The 19,347-nt window shown below is 42.3% G+C and overlaps 2 protein-coding genes across 4 annotated transcripts; one reads left to right on the top strand and one right to left on the bottom strand.

Moving 5' to 3' along the window:
• Positions 1-1,901: 1,901 nt before the first annotated feature.
• Positions 1,902-14,548, bottom strand: dnajc16l (DnaJ (Hsp40) homolog, subfamily C, member 16 like). 3 transcript variants are annotated; one of them, XR_014699028.1, is made up of 17 exons: positions 14,067-14,548; positions 13,809-13,875; positions 12,684-12,829; positions 12,160-12,335; positions 10,574-10,758; positions 10,277-10,381; positions 9,365-9,523; positions 9,118-9,248; positions 8,630-8,807; positions 8,220-8,402; positions 8,012-8,088; positions 7,677-7,757; positions 7,419-7,508; positions 6,084-6,254; positions 5,344-5,834; positions 3,015-5,235; positions 1,902-2,791 (listed from the first exon to the last, which is right to left on the bottom strand). XR_014699028.1 is itself a non-coding variant. In XM_084543486.1 (15 exons), exons 1-15 carry the CDS (start codon positions 14,252-14,254, stop codon positions 5,351-5,353), a joined length of 2,421 nt encoding a protein of 806 aa, XP_084399612.1. In that variant the 5' UTR covers positions 14,255-14,548; the 3' UTR covers positions 2,789-5,350. The 3 variants fall into 3 exon arrangements, 1 of the variants encoding a protein (XP_084399612.1); XR_014699029.1 differs by having other exon boundaries at positions 3,015-5,834; XM_084543486.1 differs by having other exon boundaries at positions 2,789-5,834.
• Positions 14,549-15,262: 714 nt separating this feature from the next.
• On the top strand, positions 15,263-19,242 carry b3galt6 (UDP-Gal:betaGal beta 1,3-galactosyltransferase polypeptide 6). The gene is made up of 2 exons (XM_084543509.1): positions 15,263-15,619; positions 15,981-19,242. Exon 2 carries the CDS (start codon positions 15,991-15,993, stop codon positions 17,008-17,010), a length of 1,020 nt encoding a protein of 339 aa, XP_084399635.1. The 5' UTR covers positions 15,263-15,619; positions 15,981-15,990; the 3' UTR covers positions 17,011-19,242.
• Positions 19,243-19,347: the final 105 nt, after the last annotated feature.

Consider the following 19,347-nt stretch of genomic DNA (forward strand, 5'->3'; position numbering starts at 1 on the left):
TAGCTGACGTGACCCATGAAGAACAAATGCCGAACATGTTGACAACTTACATGACTTACACTCGCAACTGCAGATAACATGCACTCGTCCGGTCCAACTGGCAGGTTGCATGTAGCTTTTTCAAACAGAAGGAGTGACAGCGGGGACAGCCAATCACATGTAAGTTAGCGGGAAACCGGCAGCCGATCAGGGAGCGATATTTAGGTTAGAGGCAGGACTTCGAGCAGAGACCGACATTTAACCCTTTGTGTGCCATAATCATTGCCTAAACACTACGGACAGCGGTTGTATTGATAGTGACAACACAGTAGCGGCTGAATATTGGTAGGGACGTGTCCCTAGCGTCCCTACCCAATTCTACGCCCTTGAATTCTGTCGGTTTCGCTGCATGTGTGTGTGCAGCAGATAAAAATGCGGAAGTGGACACTCGTCTGCGTAGATCATCAACTAAATGAGTCGCTCGCTGACAGTGAACTCTCATTACGAGAGGATGTCTGTGAGCTCGAAGAGAGAAAGAGAAAAAAGCTCCTGTATGTATGGGGGAGGGAACCCAGTCGTTTGCTTCTTTACACAGTCTTACAAATGAACCTAAATCACGCCACTGTTCAGATGGAGCTTTAGAAAGTGAAATGTGTGGATAAGAGTTATGAACATCATAGAGTTTCTTCTGAGCAGGTGTGAGTGCCACTGCTGCAGCACTGCGTGTGCCATTAGTGTAAATATCAGTGATTGTCAGTTGATCCTTCGGATCTTTAAAGAATTTCTTTTCATACTCAGGGTCTGGGCCTCCTTTGCTTACAAAAGAGGTACAATGTAAGTTTTCTGGTTTCATGCGCTCTGCAGAGGCGGTGATCAGGGGGGCCGCTGTGGTGGTTAAATATTTTGAGGAGTCATGATTTATCCACCACCGATAAGCATACAGCGGTGTGTTTGGGCTGACCTTCTGAAAGACAGATATTCATCTGTTTGTAGACGAGTCACTTGCACTCCAGAGGGGGTGCAACTCAACACAATACCGAATGCACACATCAGGTCTCGGCCCAGAAGATTCACCGGACACATGTCAGACATCAAAAAGGAGTGTTTGGTTTTACGGGTGCCTCCTTCAAAAACCCAGGAGCAAGTAACTGGCTTGCTATAATTTTCTTTCGTACGGGAACCACAAGCACTCATAGAGAAAGTATGGCGACCGCTAGGGGGCATGGACATTTCAGAGGTTCTTAACACCGAGTGTGTTGCCCCGGAATCAACTAAGAATTCTAAGTCCTGGCCTTGGATACTGCACGTTATTATGGGCATTTCTTTATAACCTGAGGAGGACAGACATGCATATGTTCCCTGCTGTGGGGGCTTCTCTAAATCCCTTATCTTATCCTGTACTAAGCCAAGCGTTGTATCAGTGCAAAGCAGCTCTTCATTGCAAGAAGCGGGTGTGGGTGTTGTTATGGGTGCGGTTACATTACCAACTCCTCCCTGTGGTAGTCAGTCCGAGCCAAAGGAGGTCCGTCCGAGCTGAGGGTCCCGCCCGCCTCTGCGATTTCCTCTGTCATCCCCCCATGGCACCTCTGGACAGTCTCTGGCCCAATGGCCGTCCTTGCCGCATGCGAAGCATTTGTTGGGGTCATACTGGCTGTAACCGCGGCCGTGTCCTCGTCCCCATCCTCTGCCTCTCCCACGTCCACATCCTCTGTTTAGCCTGTTGAATGGGCGCTCATCCAGATGAGCCAAGGCGAGCTGAGCGTTCAGAGTGGCTGCATTCATTTGCTTGGAGGCCTTATCTTTCTTTTCTTTTTCCTGCTAGATTTGCGGGGAAGGGGGGGGGGGGGGTGTTTCTATAGCAGGTTTTTGCTGAGTCAGGAAGGGGTTTTTTGAGTGTTGCTGTCCGAAGTATGGCGGAGGTTGTTGTCCTTGTTGTCCGTCAGATAGGCGATCAGGCAGGGCGGGATATATTGGCACGTAATCGTCCTTTTTGCCTCGGACCCCACCGGACAGAGAGGGAAAAAGAGAAGTGGGACAGTGTGGTGTATAAGTACAAGCATTTTTTTTTTTCGGTTATCTCTGTCTTCCTTTCCTTTTCCTTATCTACCTTTGGTAATATTTTTCCTGTCTCTACATTCCGCTTCAGTCATCCACAAACATCTCACATTTTCCTCTATACATTCTAACGACTTCCTCTTGATCTTTCTTTTTGACTTAATATCTTCCTCTTTCTTTTTTAGACAGGTTTGCAACTGTTGCAGTTGTTTCATGCTAAAACTGCCTTGATCTGGGAAATCACATTCCTTTATCCAATATTGAACACAATTTAAACTTGTTTCCCCATATTTCTTTCTCATAACATCGACAATTGGACCCCGGAGTTCGGTTGGTTGGTTTTTACTTCCATTAGACTCCATGGTGTCTATTCCTTAAGATTATCAGGCGTCCCCAATCAATCTGTGTAATCTTCTACCTTTACACTAGGTTTTTTCCAGGTTGGTACCCCGGATTTTAAGAGTTACCCAAGCTCTTTACCGGACCTGGCGAGTTCCCTGGCTCCTTTTTTTTCTTACTTACTTATTTTCTCTTTCTCTGGGTTTCTCCAGGTTGATACCCCGGATTCTTAACAGGACACTATCAACTCTTTACCGGACCTGGTGAGTCCTCAAAGGGGACTCCCTTTTTAAGTAAGTTTGGAACGTAAGAACAGAACAAACCGGACTCACAAACCAAATTGAGTTCTTTTGTATTTCTTTTACCCTTTGTAAAAAAATATATGTGTCTTTGAATTTGCAACAAAACCCACAACAGCCTTTGACTGAATTTTTTTTTTTTTTTTTTTTTAATATTTTTTTTGTGGGCTTTTGTTGCCTTTATGATAGACAGCTGAAGGTGGACAGGAAAGGGGGGCAGAGAGAGAGGGGATGACACGCAGCAAAGAGCCACAGGTCGGACTCGAACCCTGGGCTGCTGCATCGAGGACTCAGCCTCGGCACATGGGTCGCCAGCTCTACCCACTGAGCTATCCCAGCGACCCTTGACTGAATTTTAAGAGATCAGAATGTCTTTACCGTTTCTTTTGGCGGTTTGTTGGTTCGTTGGATTCCGAGGTGACAGCCGCGGTCCACGCAGTAGGCCCTCTCGACCTTTAAGCTGTCAGGGTTGAGGCAGGATCGTCAGTTTGTCTGAGTCCTGGATGGCCAGTCGCCGTCTGCCGTGGATCCGGCGATCAGCCTGGAATCCCACTTCTGACACCAAGTTTGTCGTGGATTTTTTTCACAACTTCGAATTAAAAGATCTCAAAACAAAGGTTTTGTCTTTGTGAGTTTTATTGCAAAAAACAAAGGTATACCGTTCATGAAGGGGGAAGAATCATCTGTGAAAAACTCCGCAGATTCTCTTCTCCCGTTTTAGTTTTGCAGACATTTTTTATATTTTGAAACAAGGCGTTGTACAATTACTTTCTGCTCATTGGTTCTTGTTCCTCTCGTACGATGTTTTGTCTCTATTAGTTTGCTCAACAACAGTGGGACCTTGAGAAGGTTCTCACAGAGACGGCTGAGCAGGTGCAGATATGTTTTGTCTTGTGTGAGCAAAAGCATGACACAGCAAGCACTTAAGAATTTTTCCACTACGGGAGTGAATGGGGCACCGAAACACAGCTTCTAAATAACACATTATCTGCCACAAAACTCGTTCATTTCATCAATATTTTGTTATGATAGTCAGTACTTAGAAAATTTCCACTACATGGCCTACACTGATCAGCCACAATATTAAAACCACTGTCTGTCAGAAACGGTTGAGGGAATTGACAGTGGCCTTCGAGGGTGTCCTTTCAGTTGAGGGGATGGGCGTCTGTATGGGGCTCCTTCAAACACCACCTGCAGTTACTCGATCAGTTTGGTATTTAGGGAGTTAAGAGGCCAGCTCAACACCTTGGGATATTTTTCAAGATTTTTCAGCTGCTGGGTATGACTACTACGGCTGTGAAGTCATTGCCATGGAGTGGGGGTGTCTGCTCAGCAAAAACGTTTCGGTGGGTGGGTATTATAAATTCACATGAACGCCAGTTTTCCAAGCAGAACATTGCACTGTAACGAGATGATCAAAGTTACTCTGTCACTGGTTTTAATGTTGTGGCTGATTGGTGCATATACCTACTTTAATATGTTGAATGAGGAGTTGTTGATAACAATATTCGTTACTTTAAAGAAGCATGAAAGAAATGAGATAAAACAGCATGTTAAACCTATCCACACACTTTAATAAATAAACCATTTTAAAAAGTTACACTTCATTTCTGACAGTTAGATATGGACATAAAAGAAGACATACAAGAAAAAAAATATCATTTAAAATTGCACCGTACTGCATATATTATTTGTTGAGCAGCGAATGATTTAAAATTAGACAGCAGTAGGAGTGAAAAGAAGTTTCCAGTGGATATTTACTACTCATTTATTAGTGATCTGTCTACTCATGCATTAACGTTTGCTGCGATTTAAGGGCACAGACCTAAAAAAAATAAAATGTCTATGATGGTAGGATTTATCATTTCTCCCTGAGAAGAACTGAAGAAAATGTGAAATCCACTCTAAACAGGAATTAACAAGCAAGACAAAAAAGGCAGATTGCAGTAAGTACCGGTTAAATCCCTCAACAAAACAGCAGCAAGAAATGGCAACTAAAACCGAGCAGGAAACATGACAAATGTAAATGGTGTTGACTTGACTGTTCAGTATGTATGCCTTGAATCATTACAAAGCTGTGTCACGATTGTTAATAGCAAACAAAGGTAAATGATCAGGTTCAACTGAAGGCTCCACAGGAAGACTTCACAGGAAGAAAGAAATCAGTGCAACAGGCTCAGTCTGTTAGCCATTGTTAGCATGCTTTAAAAGAAAAGTCCGTGTGGAGATGTGATCAGAGGAAGCAGAATTCTTCATCAGCAAATCTTAGAGGCTTTGCGCACACACACCTACATGGGCACACGCAGCTAGCTAGAGCTGCACTCTTACTGTATGTGGATGTTAACATGTGAACAAATGAAGCAATATGAAAATTTGCATTGTGTAACCGTAACACTCTTCTGAAAGGTGTTGCTTGCCAACAGCACCCACCATCTGTGTTGTGTGTGTGAAGCTTGACTGTGTAGGCCTGTGCTGACTTCTCCAAGTCATCAATATCCATCTGCTCGACATGTAAATAAGACATTCTGTAAACAGGTTGCAACGGTTCAGTGGCAACATACATCTGCGAAGGGAAACTTAAGATTATTATTTGAAAACCGCAACTGCTCTGTGGTTTTCTTGCTAAAGTATTTAATCCGAGAGGCAAGAGCATATGGTGTAACTTTCTTACGTTGACCTCAGCTCTCTTTGGAGGTAGTGTCATCAAGCGTGGGCCATGTGGGGACGTGAAATCTGGGCAGGGTCCCCTCCATCAGCCTCTCCATCCACAGTCCCAGCCTGTCAAGCTTGTGGTGGACTTCTATGCTCGTGGCTCTAGTGGAGCCTCTCCTGGAGCTGGTGCCATCTTCCCTGGAATGGGACCTGGACCGAGAGTGGGAGCTAGACCTGGACCTGGATCGTGACTTTCTCCTGCTATCAGAGGAGAACGAGGCGTCAGATGAGGAGTCGTTGGGATCGTCCCCTGTGAAGACAGGTCTGAATAGGCAAAAGTATTTCTTGTGGCCATTGAGGGCCAGGACATGGCCGGTGTAGTCTGAAGACTCCTCGTCTTCGTCTGAACGGTTTTCACTCCATGCGGCATCACTGGCTGTGCGGACGAGTGATGGCATCCAGTGGCGGTGCTTATCAGCGTTGAGGAAGGAAAAGTGGAGGGTCTCGGTCCTGAAGGAAAGTAGCAGAGAGGTTTAGGATTTAAATGTGGAGACAAGCGTCTTCAGGGCATCTTAGTAGACCAGAAGAAAATCTAAAGAACATAATCTTCTATGATTTAAACTTCAGTCCATATTTACCAAAAAGTTGGACACAAGAGCACCAAGATGCTATTTTTGGTGTTCTTTAGACAGACTTCGGATCCAAACAAATAAAAAAAACAATAAGTAGTAAGCAAACTTCCAAGATACTGAGACTTACCCAGAGAAAGAGAAAACCTCCTTGGCAAATTTCCTGAGCAAAGCATTCTTGGAAGCATTGGTGAGCACCAGTACAACATTGATGTGACCAGGCCTCAGCTTGACCAGGTTACTCGTGTATGTAATGTCTGTCAGCTCTGTCACTTCCACAAAGTCCTTCTTTGGAGGGCGGCTGCGCCAAACAATGAAAAAGACAGAAACAAGTGAAGTTAACATGGAAACAGAGAGAAGTAGTGAATTATGTTTCTGCGGATTATGCGCAAAATGCAAAATGTAACTGTTTAAGGAAGTGATGCCTTTACAGCTTAAGTCATCACAAGCTTTTCTGCCTACAAAGTGTTTAATATATGATGTGAAGTGTCTATAGTTGGATGTGTTATAAGTCAGCAGCGTGACTAACTTGTCTACCTCTACCTCAATGTACATACATCAGAGTGTACATACTAGGGATGCCACAATTCTCCATATAATATTGAACTGGCTTCCATAGTTTATTACAGGCTTCTGAAATGCTGTATTTTTGGTTCTGTATGCAGTTAGTTTCCATGCATTATGTTTCTCTCAGAACTGCCTCCATTTGTGTGTGTCAGTGAGACCACACATTGGGAGTAAATATCACAGTACGTTAAAGCTTCTCTCTGTAAGGATTGGTTTGTGTTGTCTACTGTATTTATTTCATATCTTACAATACACCAGGAATGTGCATAAATGGAAATACCCTTTTTTTTATTCTCAACCCTTTTCTGGTGTTGTATAATTTGCCTAAAACACCCAGGAATGGAATACCAAAAAGAAAAAAAAGACCCAGATGGTCTGTGCCGACAACTATGGTCCAGTTCTACTGCTGCAACCCTATTTTATACAAGTACAGGGACTGTCAGGACATTATGTTGTATTTGCAGCTGGTAACGTTAATTCACTCAATATAACGTGGAAACATTGCCCACATGTCTAAAAACCGTGATGGGCTGAAAGTGATGTGAATTTAATCACACAAAGAGAGAGACTTTGTTTTTGTTTGAAATGATGCAGAACGAACAGAGAATCCAATGAAAATCTAATTCTCACACTAAAACACTATGGATTCGCCGGTTGTACATAAACTTGGTCAATTGGATGCATTACAGTTTTCTGGAAAATAGAAAACACATTCAAATAAACGATAAACACATCCACTGAACCGAAAGATATGGTTTATAAACCATTATTTAGAACATCGTTTCTCATTCCCAGTAACAATCTCAGTGTCTCTCATTGAAGGTAAATGTCCATGTGTGACAGATTTAGTCAGAGTGTTCTGTGTCCATCTTGTGTCTGTTTGATGTCATTACATTACCTTGAGGTACTTGCTCTGCTTGATGCATCATCCTCTGTTTGCGGTTGCTCCTTTGGCTTTGGTTTTCTGGGTTTGCTCTCACCTGGCTCACTGAATATATACCACAGAAAGGAAAGAAGACATCGACTGAATTTTACAACCAAGAAAAAGACAAAATAGGAAACAACACATAACACATTGCAGTAGTAGACCTGGTTAGTAAATGTTTAGGCACTTGATTAAAATGCCTCAGGCAGAAAAGGATCAAGCCTCTCTCACCTAAAGGCCTGAATGATGACGGTGCCAAAAAGAATGAAGAGAGCAGAGAAGATCAAGGACAGGATGGGCATCATCTCTCGCCTTGAATAAACAAACATGATATTATTGAGACAGGTGAAAATGCCACCACAGCTTGCAGCCTCCATGTAACTCTATTTAACCTCTACATGCATTTACCCTTGCAGAAGAGCATCACAGCAGTATGTATTAGCCCCTACCAAGTACACACTGATCTTGATGCAGAAACACGATTCAGCTTCTGATCAATATAAAAATATCAGCATACACCATTGTACGTTTTGCAAATTCTGCAGACTTATAAAGTATTGTCTTACCAGTTTGAGTAGAGAAGGTCGTCATAAATTTGGAGGATGTAATCATAAGCGGCATTCATCCACTGAATAATAAAAATCTGGAAAGCGGATCAAAAATGAGTAAGAAAGCAGAGACATTATTCATCAATCCAAAAAAATTTTCCAGTTAGAAGATGAGTCTGGCAGTCCCAAAACTAAACTGAGTGTGTGCGTATGTGCTGTAACTTACGGGGGCCATCTCGTTGTTGAGTTCTGGCAATGTGGCGTCGGAGCTCAGATAGGTGGGGTCTTTCTGAAGGAGCTCCAGCTGTTCGTGGAGGCGGTACTTGTCTTCTTCACTGCCATTCCAGCCACCACTCACAGAGCGGTACAGTACCTTACCAGCCTGGCTCCTCCTCTCAAGAATCACCACCTGTTAGTGATATTACAGAGCACTTTTACTGTAAAGTGAGGCCTTGCAGCATCTAAGACTGCACATACTGGTAATCTGACACATTAAATCTGATACGGTCTCCATTTCTCTATGTACTGAATAAAAGAATGTGCAGCTCATCCTCGGTGTTTACAGAGTATATTGGTAGAACATTTTGATTTAAAATGATTTTTTTTTTAATGTATGCACCGAGTCTGACCCCTGACCTGAGGTGAGAGTGCAGCTTGGTTGTGGAGCAGCGCCTGACAAAGAGGCTGCTGTTGATGCTGGTAGACGTACGCAAACCGCAGCACGTCTTTTCTGTTAATTGAGGCAAACTCCAGGAAGGCTTTATTGCCTGGAATAAAGGCCTGATCCTCCCCTGTGATTAGCAGCACACAGTACCTGCGAAACAGTCACAGTCAGTTCACCTGCAGCATTTCAGTTCACAGTGAACACCACTGTAATGTCTGTAAAATCATTCTGTTACGGCTTCAGCTTCATACAGTGGTCATATGTAAAAAAAAATCAGCTCTTGTTAGACTTGAGCAGTTACTTTTTTCCCTCTATTTAGAAGTGGACAAGAGGAGGACATGAGAAAAGGAAGACGCCTACTCTGACTAAATCTTATTACACACAAGGCCAATTTAAGCATATTACGATATTAATCAGAGCCATCGGCTACCACTCATAAAATGCTCATTAAATGTCTTACTTCCTCCGCCGGTGGAATTGCTTGATCGGACACAGCTCATCAAAAAGCTGCTGACTGACCAGCCGTGGCACCTGTAGGAACTTGTTGTTGGAGACAAACTCATCCATAATCTGTCGCTTCATCCCTCTGGCCTGAGAAAGAGTTCAAGGATTAAAACGAGCCAATATGTTTCGACATTATGGAGGGAATGTTTTATTGCCATTACAGCAAAGGAGCAGATGAAGGTTGTAGGACATGCAGTGTGTACCTGGATGATGTCCACAGGCTTCTCCGTGTCCTCCTTAAACAGCAGCATGGTGGGAGCGTAGGTGTTTATGTTCAACTGTCGCAGGAGCTGAGAGTTGTGTGTGTCGCCCTGGTCCACGTAGCCAAACCGAACATAGTTTCTGAAGGCGAATGCTGTTAACTGGAGAGTGGAGTAGGAAGATGAGGGCCCAGAAAAATACATAAACAAGTTCAAGCAAACTATAACTATTACTTTTGCTATGTTAGAGCAACAGTAAAAAAAATGATTAAAATTAAAGATTAAAAAGAATTAAAACTCTAATTGGGATTCTTCAAAATCAGTCAACAAGTGTGGAGGAAATAATACACAGAAACTGAAAACTGAAGAAAAGACAGGTAATATTTCTCTGCCCTTTCTGTATGCTGTTGCAAACTGCAATTTCCCCATTGTGGGACAAATAAAGGTTTTTCTTATTCTTATTCTTAAAATTAGTATGGCTGCTAACATTAGCTGCCTCACCCCCACATTACCTCTTGACTCTAGTATTACAGATTTTCAACCTTTTTTTATGGGAATGGACCCCAGCATTGCTATCGTTTGTCTAACCTAGCAACGTTAATATAGGATGTAAGGACTTGACAAAGGGTAGCAGCCCCCTGGTTAGTGGTCAGCAGACCAATCAAAAGGCCACCAAAGGGCCAATTCCATGTACAGTACTATAGGAGAAAATACATTAGAAGACAGAAAAATCTTTTCAAGCAAAATGAGCTGCTTAAACAGATACACAGTTTTAAAACACAAGACCAGATAAATGAGACCTCATCATCAACACCAGATCTTGGTATACTGACCAGAAAGAAAAGTCAGACTGAACAACATGGTTTGACTCTTAATTTTTGGACTTATATGTAACAATGTGTGTACATCTCTTACTTTGTACAGTAGTGGAACAACAGGGACTTGGTCAAACAAGAGAAGGCTGGGCTTATTTTCCATATGCCAGCTGTCCAGAAAGGCCAGGTAGTTTTTGTCAGTAATCTGAAAAAACAATAGATATTAATTCAATCAGATTATCTGAAAGGTAACTGTTTTATTAAATGCCATCATCCAGGTTGGAATTAGGCCTATATCTGAATCATAATCAGCCGAGTAGCAAACAGCATGAAAATAATAAATCCTTAGAAAATAGAGACAGATCACATGTAGTAGTGGTACTGTTGTTGTTGTTACCTTCTCCACCAGCTTGTGGGGCAGCAGATCTTCAACAAACTGTCGCAGGTGCTCCCGCACCACAGCCTGATGGAAGAAGGTCACTCTGCCGTTCACCAGCCCGATGATGGAGGGAGCGCGGTGAGCTCCCAGCTGGGTGGCCAGGCGACGCTCATAGCCAAGGTCCACTATCCCAATGCCCACACCTGGTGTGAAAACAACAAGAGACTACAATTAGATCTGACCCAGTAGAGTAAAAAAAACAACAGCCTCTCTAGTAAACTTGGTAGACAGCTGTCCTCCCAAAGACGGGAGAACTATGCTCAAAGAGATTTTTATATTTGACTTATTAAATTAGTCTAAAGTGAATGTGGAAAAAAATATGGCTAATTCTCACAAAGTTGCTGCTCATATTAATCAGGGATTCTCACTTAAACAACCACTGGGAAGCTCAAGAAGATGAAGCCCTCTCTAGTCTGGGATTTTAACTGGAGTCTTTGATATTATTGAGGGACTGCCTGGTGACAGGGTTCATAAAAGGTGCATGCATCTGTTTTTAGTGTCTCGTACAATCACGTATGGTCATTCCTTTGTACACCACAAAAAAAAGAGAAATAAGGAGAACTGAAACTAGTTACGTGCAATGTGTGCACACCAGCCGTGATTCCTGCAAACACGACTTGATGACACAGACAGACAGACAGACAGACAGACATGTAAATGACTCACTAGAATCTAGTGATCAACACAAAGCCAGCCACACCTTGACAGCTTATAATCACACTTTAAATTACAACTGTCAATATTTGTCAGCATAAATAGCTCTAAGGCTTTGAACTAACTGTAATCTACTGCCAAACATGTAACTGCACACAAAGTTAGAAATTAAAACAGAGCAACAATGGTCAAAATATTAGAGAATCAAATACAGTCCAATACAATGGAATCTGTTGTACTGGATTGCAACAAACTTTGGAGAGTGCATCCAATAAAGTGCCCACTAAGTGTGTTTCTCTTTGGCGAAAATGAAATCAGTACTAGAAGGAGTTTGAATGCAGGACTTAAGTTCATCAGGTCACCACAAAGTCTTCAACAAATGAATACTTATGTTGTCAAGATGTGTAGCTAGCCAGCTGACAACATATGGCCTCAGATAGTTGTAATAATAATTGTGGAGTACCGAAAGCATTCAATACTGCTTTAAAGAAAAAAGCTTATTTCTATAATGTTATTAAAACATTGTAACATCTGTTTTCTACATACTGATTACAAATTCTATCGTTTAAGACCATTGACTTTGACATAGTACAGACCAATGCTTTACATAAACATGCAAGATATTTTACCGGGGCAGGCCTGAATTAAGTCACTAACTGTTCACTTATTTTGCCATTTACTGGATATGGATGAATTCCACCCTTGGCTTTAAGCTTCATTCCAAAAAAAAGCCGCGATGAATAATTAAAGGAATGTCAGACTCTCCCTAAAGCATCTCAACATTTGTGTTACATTTTGTCCTAATGATCAGCTACTCTGCAGGACAATCAGCCCTTTTCCTTAGGGTGAGTTGGGTTAGGTTGAGAGGAGGCCGTTGACCACAGACTTACCCAGAGGCTCCAGCTGCTGCACAGTCTCCTTCCATACAGGCTCAATATGTATGCATGCAAAGCACCACTCAGAGGTCACTTTTATTAGGTACGGCCTCTTGTGGCTGTCTGGAAGGATGTCACTGTTAAACTGTGCATGGTGCAGCATGTACTTGCTGTCTGCAAAGTCCCTGGACCTAGAGGAGAGTTGGAAGGACAACAGGGAGGGGTTTAAAGACACAGCTGACAGGATGCTTGATCTCGGTATTCATACTGCCTAGTATTCCTAAAGGAATCCACCCAGCCCCAGCGCGGACTGTTCATATTTTTACCCTGAGGCGGGAGGTACAGAAGTGTAAAATGCAGGACTTCCAGACTAAAGAACTCTTTCTTTCCCACTACCATCAGAAGAATTTCATAGTAGAGGGAAACATGTTTCCTTGTAGTGTAAATGACAATAAACACTTTGAATCTTGAATTTGTCCGCTCGTATTTATGACCACAGCTATTTGTAAGCGAAAGAGACCTGTCTGAACACAATGTACCTGGGGAAATGGAAAAACGACTCATCAAAGTAGAAGCTGTTGTGGAAGCTGCGGAAACCAGGATGCTGTGATTGGCCGAAGGGCTGGTTTTCATCCATCTGCCCATAACGGTCAAAGTTGGACCTCCGCTCCTCGTTAGACAGGATCTGTGTGCGGAAGAGGACAAAAAGCAGACATGAGGGGCCTCTGAAGTTAATGTTAAAACTTAGGATATAGACTATGACCTGGCTATTCGGCCCCCTGGGGAATTTTGTACTGGCCCTTACAGTGTCGTGTAGTTATTACATATGGATAGTCTAATACAGCGCATGACTAAAGCTAATTGTACATTCTCTCGTGCAGTAGAGATGGTATGCACACCTTTAAGTCGGACCTAAAATTTACGGTAAATGTATTCCCAGGCCGTCTCCGTCTCTGTGACCAATGAGCTGACAGCGGGAATCCCGCTCATCTCATTGGTCGAGGTACCGTTGTTTGCGAAGAAGATACCGGAAGACAACAAAGCAAACAACTTTTACTCGCACTTTCTGTTTGAACTTTTCTTATTGCACTTTTACAAGAGGAATGCTCTGCTTTCTATTGTTTTATATTTATACAGTTTTAAGTTAAGCAGGGCAGGTTTCTGTTAATTTTGTATTAAAAATAAAATTGTTGAATAATAATTTGTTTTGCACGTGTTCATATCACTCAAATAGTTCAAAAATCGTTTCACACATACACAAAAAAGCTAAAAAAATTCACCACACCGGGAAGGGTGAAGGCAGTCGGGTCGGCCGGCCCTGCCAATGAGGTGTCCCTAATTTATTTTTCATTAAGTTGGCAACCCTTTGTGCATATGTTGTTCTGCATTTACAAAATAGAATACACTGACTCCTTCAGTATGTTGCTGTAATTTCTTTATTTGTTACCGTGATTACTTTTATTCTCTGGCCCCTTTAGTTTGCCTCAGTTTCATGAGCTGGCCCCTATTCCCAATTAATTGAATAGGCCTGGACTATGAGATACTGAAAGTGAAACAAACACACCAAGAAAGTAAGATAGTAAGAGAAAACTGTGAGGTCTGTCAGATGGGTCTGTATAAAATATAGTACATGAGTTGTTTAGTTTTTTTTTTTTTTTACCCACCTCGTATGACTTGGAAATCTTGATGAACATGTCCTCAGCTTTAGGGTCCTTGTTCTTATCTGGATGCCTAAAAAAAACATGACACCATAAATTAATACTAATGTAGGTTAACACTGGGTGAGGAAAAGGCTCTCTCTTTAACATTTTTGTATTAGTCTAGCTTGTGACAGGTGAGAGATGATTTGCACAAGGTCAGGTGTCAAATGTGCACTGATCAGGTCTTCTACAGACGAGATGTGATGGTCTGTAGTCACTCACCACTCTCTGGCCAGGTTCTTGTATGCCTTTTTGATTTCTGTCTGACTGGCACTCCTGCTGACACCCAGGATTTTATACGGGTCATATTCAGAGGCCGTTCTCGCCACATGCACACTCAACATGAGCAGAAAGATGGCGAGCAAAAGTGGACATGTCCGAGGATCCCGGCTAGTGCTCCCAACCGTCATCGTTATTATCCTCTGTCGTCCGACGTTAACGTTGGTTAGCTAGCTACCGTGCGATTAAAAAAGCTTTTCTGAAAGTGACTAATATATCAAGCTATGAGCTTACATGGTCGGGTCTGTTAGCTCATTGACTGTTACGTTTAAGTACAAACGATATACAGCTATTTTATCTCGACGAGGCCATTATTTCTCTTGCAAATGATGGACTTTAGCAAACCGTGTGTGTCATTTACCAGTGACAAACTAAACTTCCGTATCTTACTTTCAAAATAAAGTCATCCTAAAGCTTTTCAAATATTGTTATGTATTATTACTTTAATAATGAATGCTTACGATGAATTTGCAATGAATTAAATTGTAATACCATAACCACTGGCACCACTGCAAGATAGCAAACCCACTGCGTAAAGACATGCTGTTTACAGTGTACCTCTAACTTGTGTGCATAAAGTGCCAACCAGCCTTTTTGCGAACATATGGTTAAAGTCTTATTATTTATGAGCACCAGATCAACATCTGGCATCAGCTCAGCTCAACTGCATAGAAAAACACCATCAAAAAAACATGTCAGAGTAGTGGTTATCTTCTAAAGTCCGTTTAAATCATTGCAGTCAAACTTAAGACTACTGTTGTGCCCTTATTGTGAAACTTCTCAACCGGAAGTCCTGTGTTTTTCTGGCACGGTTCATATTGCAGCGATCGGGAAAGTGACTAATACGCATGCGCCAATCAGCAGTTGTTCTCCATCGATTTCATTTTCCCCATTTTACCTTTTTTTCTGATTAGACGTGTTAAATATGGCTCATATAATAACGTGGTTCTCACAGCCATTGTGTTTTGAATGCGTAACTGTAGTGCCAAATCAATCGCTGCGAAAATATCTTTTCGTTTTTGGCGTTTGTTCATTTGTGTCGCTTATGGTCCAGTTATTTAACAATAATGATAACACAAATAAAAATATTTGTCCAAATAAGTGTTTCTTTCGTGTATTTGTTATTCCGCTCTCTCTCTCGGGGGCTCCACTTCCGTTTCCTCTTCGTCACGGCCACCGAGAACAGATTCGGTTTTCACGGGTTACACACTAGGAGGCAGAAAATGAATACACTGACACCCGGTGAAGCTCACACAGCTAGCAGCTTGACGTGTTTACTGTAACCTACCAGGACGAGTTCAATAAATGCACCGTTTCCCTCCTCTTTTTTAGCCCAATATGAGCAAGCTGTGTGTGTATATGCGCAGCGGAGTGAGCTCACAAAGTGCGCATATGGTTTTATCTCGGTAGCTAACGCTAGCTGTACAAAGCTGCATCCTGTGGCCCGCTGTGGCTGGATATCTATTAACTGGACGGACACCTCTCACTCGGCTAAGGTAACTTAACAAATCCTCTTTGGTTCATAGGTGCTTAAAGCATTCCTCTTCCTTGCACGTATATGTGGCGCACAGTTCAGCTGCTAAACTCAGCAAAGAGGTGGTGCTATAAAATCCTAGGTGAGCTGCTGCTTGTTCGAAATCTCCCGTTATCCAAGGAGAAACGTTAGCTTTTATAATTCTCTTAAATGTTTGCTTACATCTGTTGTCTGTGAACACAGCAGCAACAGAAACTGAAACAGTGTTGTAAAGTGTTTGTATTTGTATAATGCATGTTATCTGATGATGCTTTCAATGGTTGTGTAGTCTAATTTGGGATGAATAAAACCTTTTATATTTCTTTTGTATTTTTTCACCCCAGACCCAGCACCATGAATCTGTTCCGCCTGGTCTGCCGTCACAAGACAGCTCTGGTCATTGGCACCGTTTGTAGTTTTGCTGTGGTCCTTGTCTTCTTGGCCAAATGTACCTCAGAAACACTGAAGCAGGGTCATCCGGATCCCCCTGGCCTAGCCCCCCGTGCCAGCGCTTTGCAGTCCCGTCCAGACCAGCATAACCCCCCCTCCGCATCCAAAGACTTGTCAGCGTTTCTTGTGGTCCTCATCACAACGGGACCTAAGTACACGGAGCGCAGGAGCATTATCCGCAGCACCTGGCTTGCTAAGCGGGACTCCGATGTCCTGGCCATGTTTGTGGTGGGAACTCAGGGCCTTTCCAGCGAGGACGTACAGAACCTTAATACAGAGCAAGGGCGGCACAAGGACTTGCTCTTATTGCCCGATTTGAGAGATTCTTATGAAAACTTGACACTCAAGCTGCTGCACATGTACTCCTGGCTGGACCAGAATGTGGAGTTTAAGTTTGTCCTCAAAGCAGACGATGACACGTTTGCTCGCTTGGACCTCCTTAAAGAAGAGCTGAAGGGGAAAGAGCCCAACCATCTGTACTGGGGATTCTTCTCAGGGAGAGGCAGAGTGAAAACCGCTGGAAAATGGCGCGAGAGCTCTTGGGAGCTCTGTGACTACTACCTGCCCTACGCCCTGGGCGGCGGCTACATACTCTCTGCCGACCTGGTACGTTATGTCCATCTCAACGCAGGCTACTTCAAGACATGGCAGAGTGAGGATGTGTCGCTGGGTGCCTGGCTGGCACCTGTGGATGTCCGGCGGACGCATGACCCACGCTTTGACACGGAGTATAAATCGCGCGGTTGCAACAACAAATACTTGGTGACGCATAAGCAGAGCCTGGAGGACATGCTAGAGAAACACCAGACTCTGCAGCGTGACGGCAGACTCTGCAAGGAGGAAGTGAAGCTGCGATTGTCCTACGTGTATGACTGGAGTGTGCCACCTTCACAGTGCTGCCAAAGAAAGGATGGGATTCCATAACTGTTGTCCTTTTAACACGCCTGAAGTTTACTTTATAATATATATATTCTTATTATCCAAGTCAGGAATGTTAAAGGATATTTTTTCCTCAAAATCTCCATTGTTAAACCATTTAAAGTTCTGAAACTGGTACTGGATGTAGTTTAAACCTTAGGGCGATTAGAAATTTACATTTTTGAAACCACAGTATTTGTTGTGAAAACAGAAAAGGGGGATACATCACTGTTTTTCCTCCAGTTAAAGCGGGTCACACTCAAAAATAATTTAGTTTGTTTACTATGAGCACAAAGTGTGAAATGATGGATGCTGTCACCCTCAATGATCAGCATCTTGGCTACATACCTTAAAGTACCACAGTACACATTCTAAGTACACATATACACACAGTGTTATTTTTACAAGTTCTATTATACTGTTGTCAGATATAAGCCATCAGTAAATTTACTGGGTTAATGGGTTCGTGTTTTGGCATTGTAAGATGCAGCAACTAGCATTGGGTTGGTGGATCAGACTGTCAAATGCTGCTTTCTTCATTTTATGCGAATGCACATCTTGCCATGTTCAGTTTGAATCAATACAGCCCTGTCAAAATCCACACACTACCGGGGTAGTAGAAGTACCCTTTTCATAGTGTGCTTTGTGAGTGAGTCCTAAGTGAATCGTGTAATTTGAAACATGGTACTAGTTTGAGTTTTACAAGTCCATACCTGATGCAATGTAGTGTAATGAAACACTGAGTCACCATTTTTCTGTTTTCACAATTACAAGAAGTTTCAAACAGAGCCATAGCATCTTTTATGATGTCGAGTGCCAATAGGCTTATTTTTTTTCACTGCAGGAACTTGTAGGCCGTTTTAAGTCGGTCCACACCTTTCTGCACGCTCTGGTGGTAGGAGGCACCATTTTAGGATTTCTGTCTGACAAGGCAGATTAGGGGGGTATTCTTGTAAACATTAGCCCCACATCCCGCCTGTTCTCAGTCCCTGAGGGACAAAAAACACAGATGTGAACAACAGAGAATTGTCTGGGAAATATTGCCTGTTACATTTTTTTTTTTTTTTTAAATATATCCCTGAGCTCCTTTGTCATGTTTTCAGTGCTCTCCTTATTGCAAGTTTACCACTTTGGTGGCCTCCTCCTCTCCTCTGTCTGTGCTTTCTCTGCTGTACCTCTTGCTAAATCTAACACTACGAGATGTATTTTAAAGATGTTTCAATGTAGTAGAAACTCACCTGCCATGATGTCTACAATTTGTTTTGTGAAAGCAATTTCTTTTGTATTTTATTTATTGTTAATTTATTCTGCAGCCAACACACAACACACTGGTATTGAGTTAGGAGAGATAGCGGTGGATGTGGTTGCTGCTTCTGGATGCAGTTTGTATTTATGGACATGTGGGAGGAAATAAGTATAATTCAAGGCGATGTTCACTTTTTAAATGTAACTCTTTTGTTTACGGTCCCTGGTATGCAAGTTTAAATGTGTTTGGAGCGACAAAGAATGTGTAAGAGAAAATGAATGAATGTCTTTTGTTCTACAGGCCTTCTTATTCCTCAAACTGGAGCCTATACATGTCTGTGACGGTACTCGTATTTCCAATACAACGGTCCCACTTTAACGTTGAGGTCAGAACATAAGCGGTGCATAGATATCATGTTCCATGTGAATATTTGAAGCACACCACTGATTCAGAGGCTTGTTCTAGACTACCAGCTGGCACTTGGTCACTTTTTTTTAAGCTAGAACATTACTTCCATTAATCATTAACCATCAATCATTTGATTTCACATTAGGCTTTCCAACTCCGTGAAGTCACCAGCTGTGTCCCAAAAACTTCTGAAGTTTGTAGAGCAGCTTTGATTAAAGGGTATGATACAATGGAAGCTGAAAAGAATTCACGAACGCTGCAGAAACCGCGATCCGTGTTCATTTTTATGACTGCTGTTACATTTTTGTGAGTACCTACATGACTCTTTTCTCACTGTCATTACTAGCAGATTCTGATTTAATGCAACTTCCATTGTTTTTACATATGTTGTCTGCCACCCTGGATGTTTTATTAAAAATCTTAAATGTATTCTTGTCACATATAATTGTTTAAGTTAATTGTACGCACGTTGTAAAACTCCCAACCTTTCTATAGTCAGTATATGTAGGAATAATTCAGATGTACTTTGATGTCTTTACACAAATCAGATGTCAGAGGAAAATATTAAAAGTATAGGTTTTTTAAACTTTTTTTGGATAGGTTTGCAATTTTTCACTCAGCCCAAAGTTCCAAGGAGTGTTTTGCACATATTTATGTGTTTCCTGTAATAAAAAAAGAAACAGAAGCCC

This window comes from Chelon labrosus (genome assembly GCF_963514085.1).
Source record: "Chelon labrosus genome assembly, chromosome: 4".
In the NCBI taxonomy this organism is placed as follows: Eukaryota; Metazoa; Chordata; class Actinopteri; order Mugiliformes; family Mugilidae; genus Chelon; species Chelon labrosus.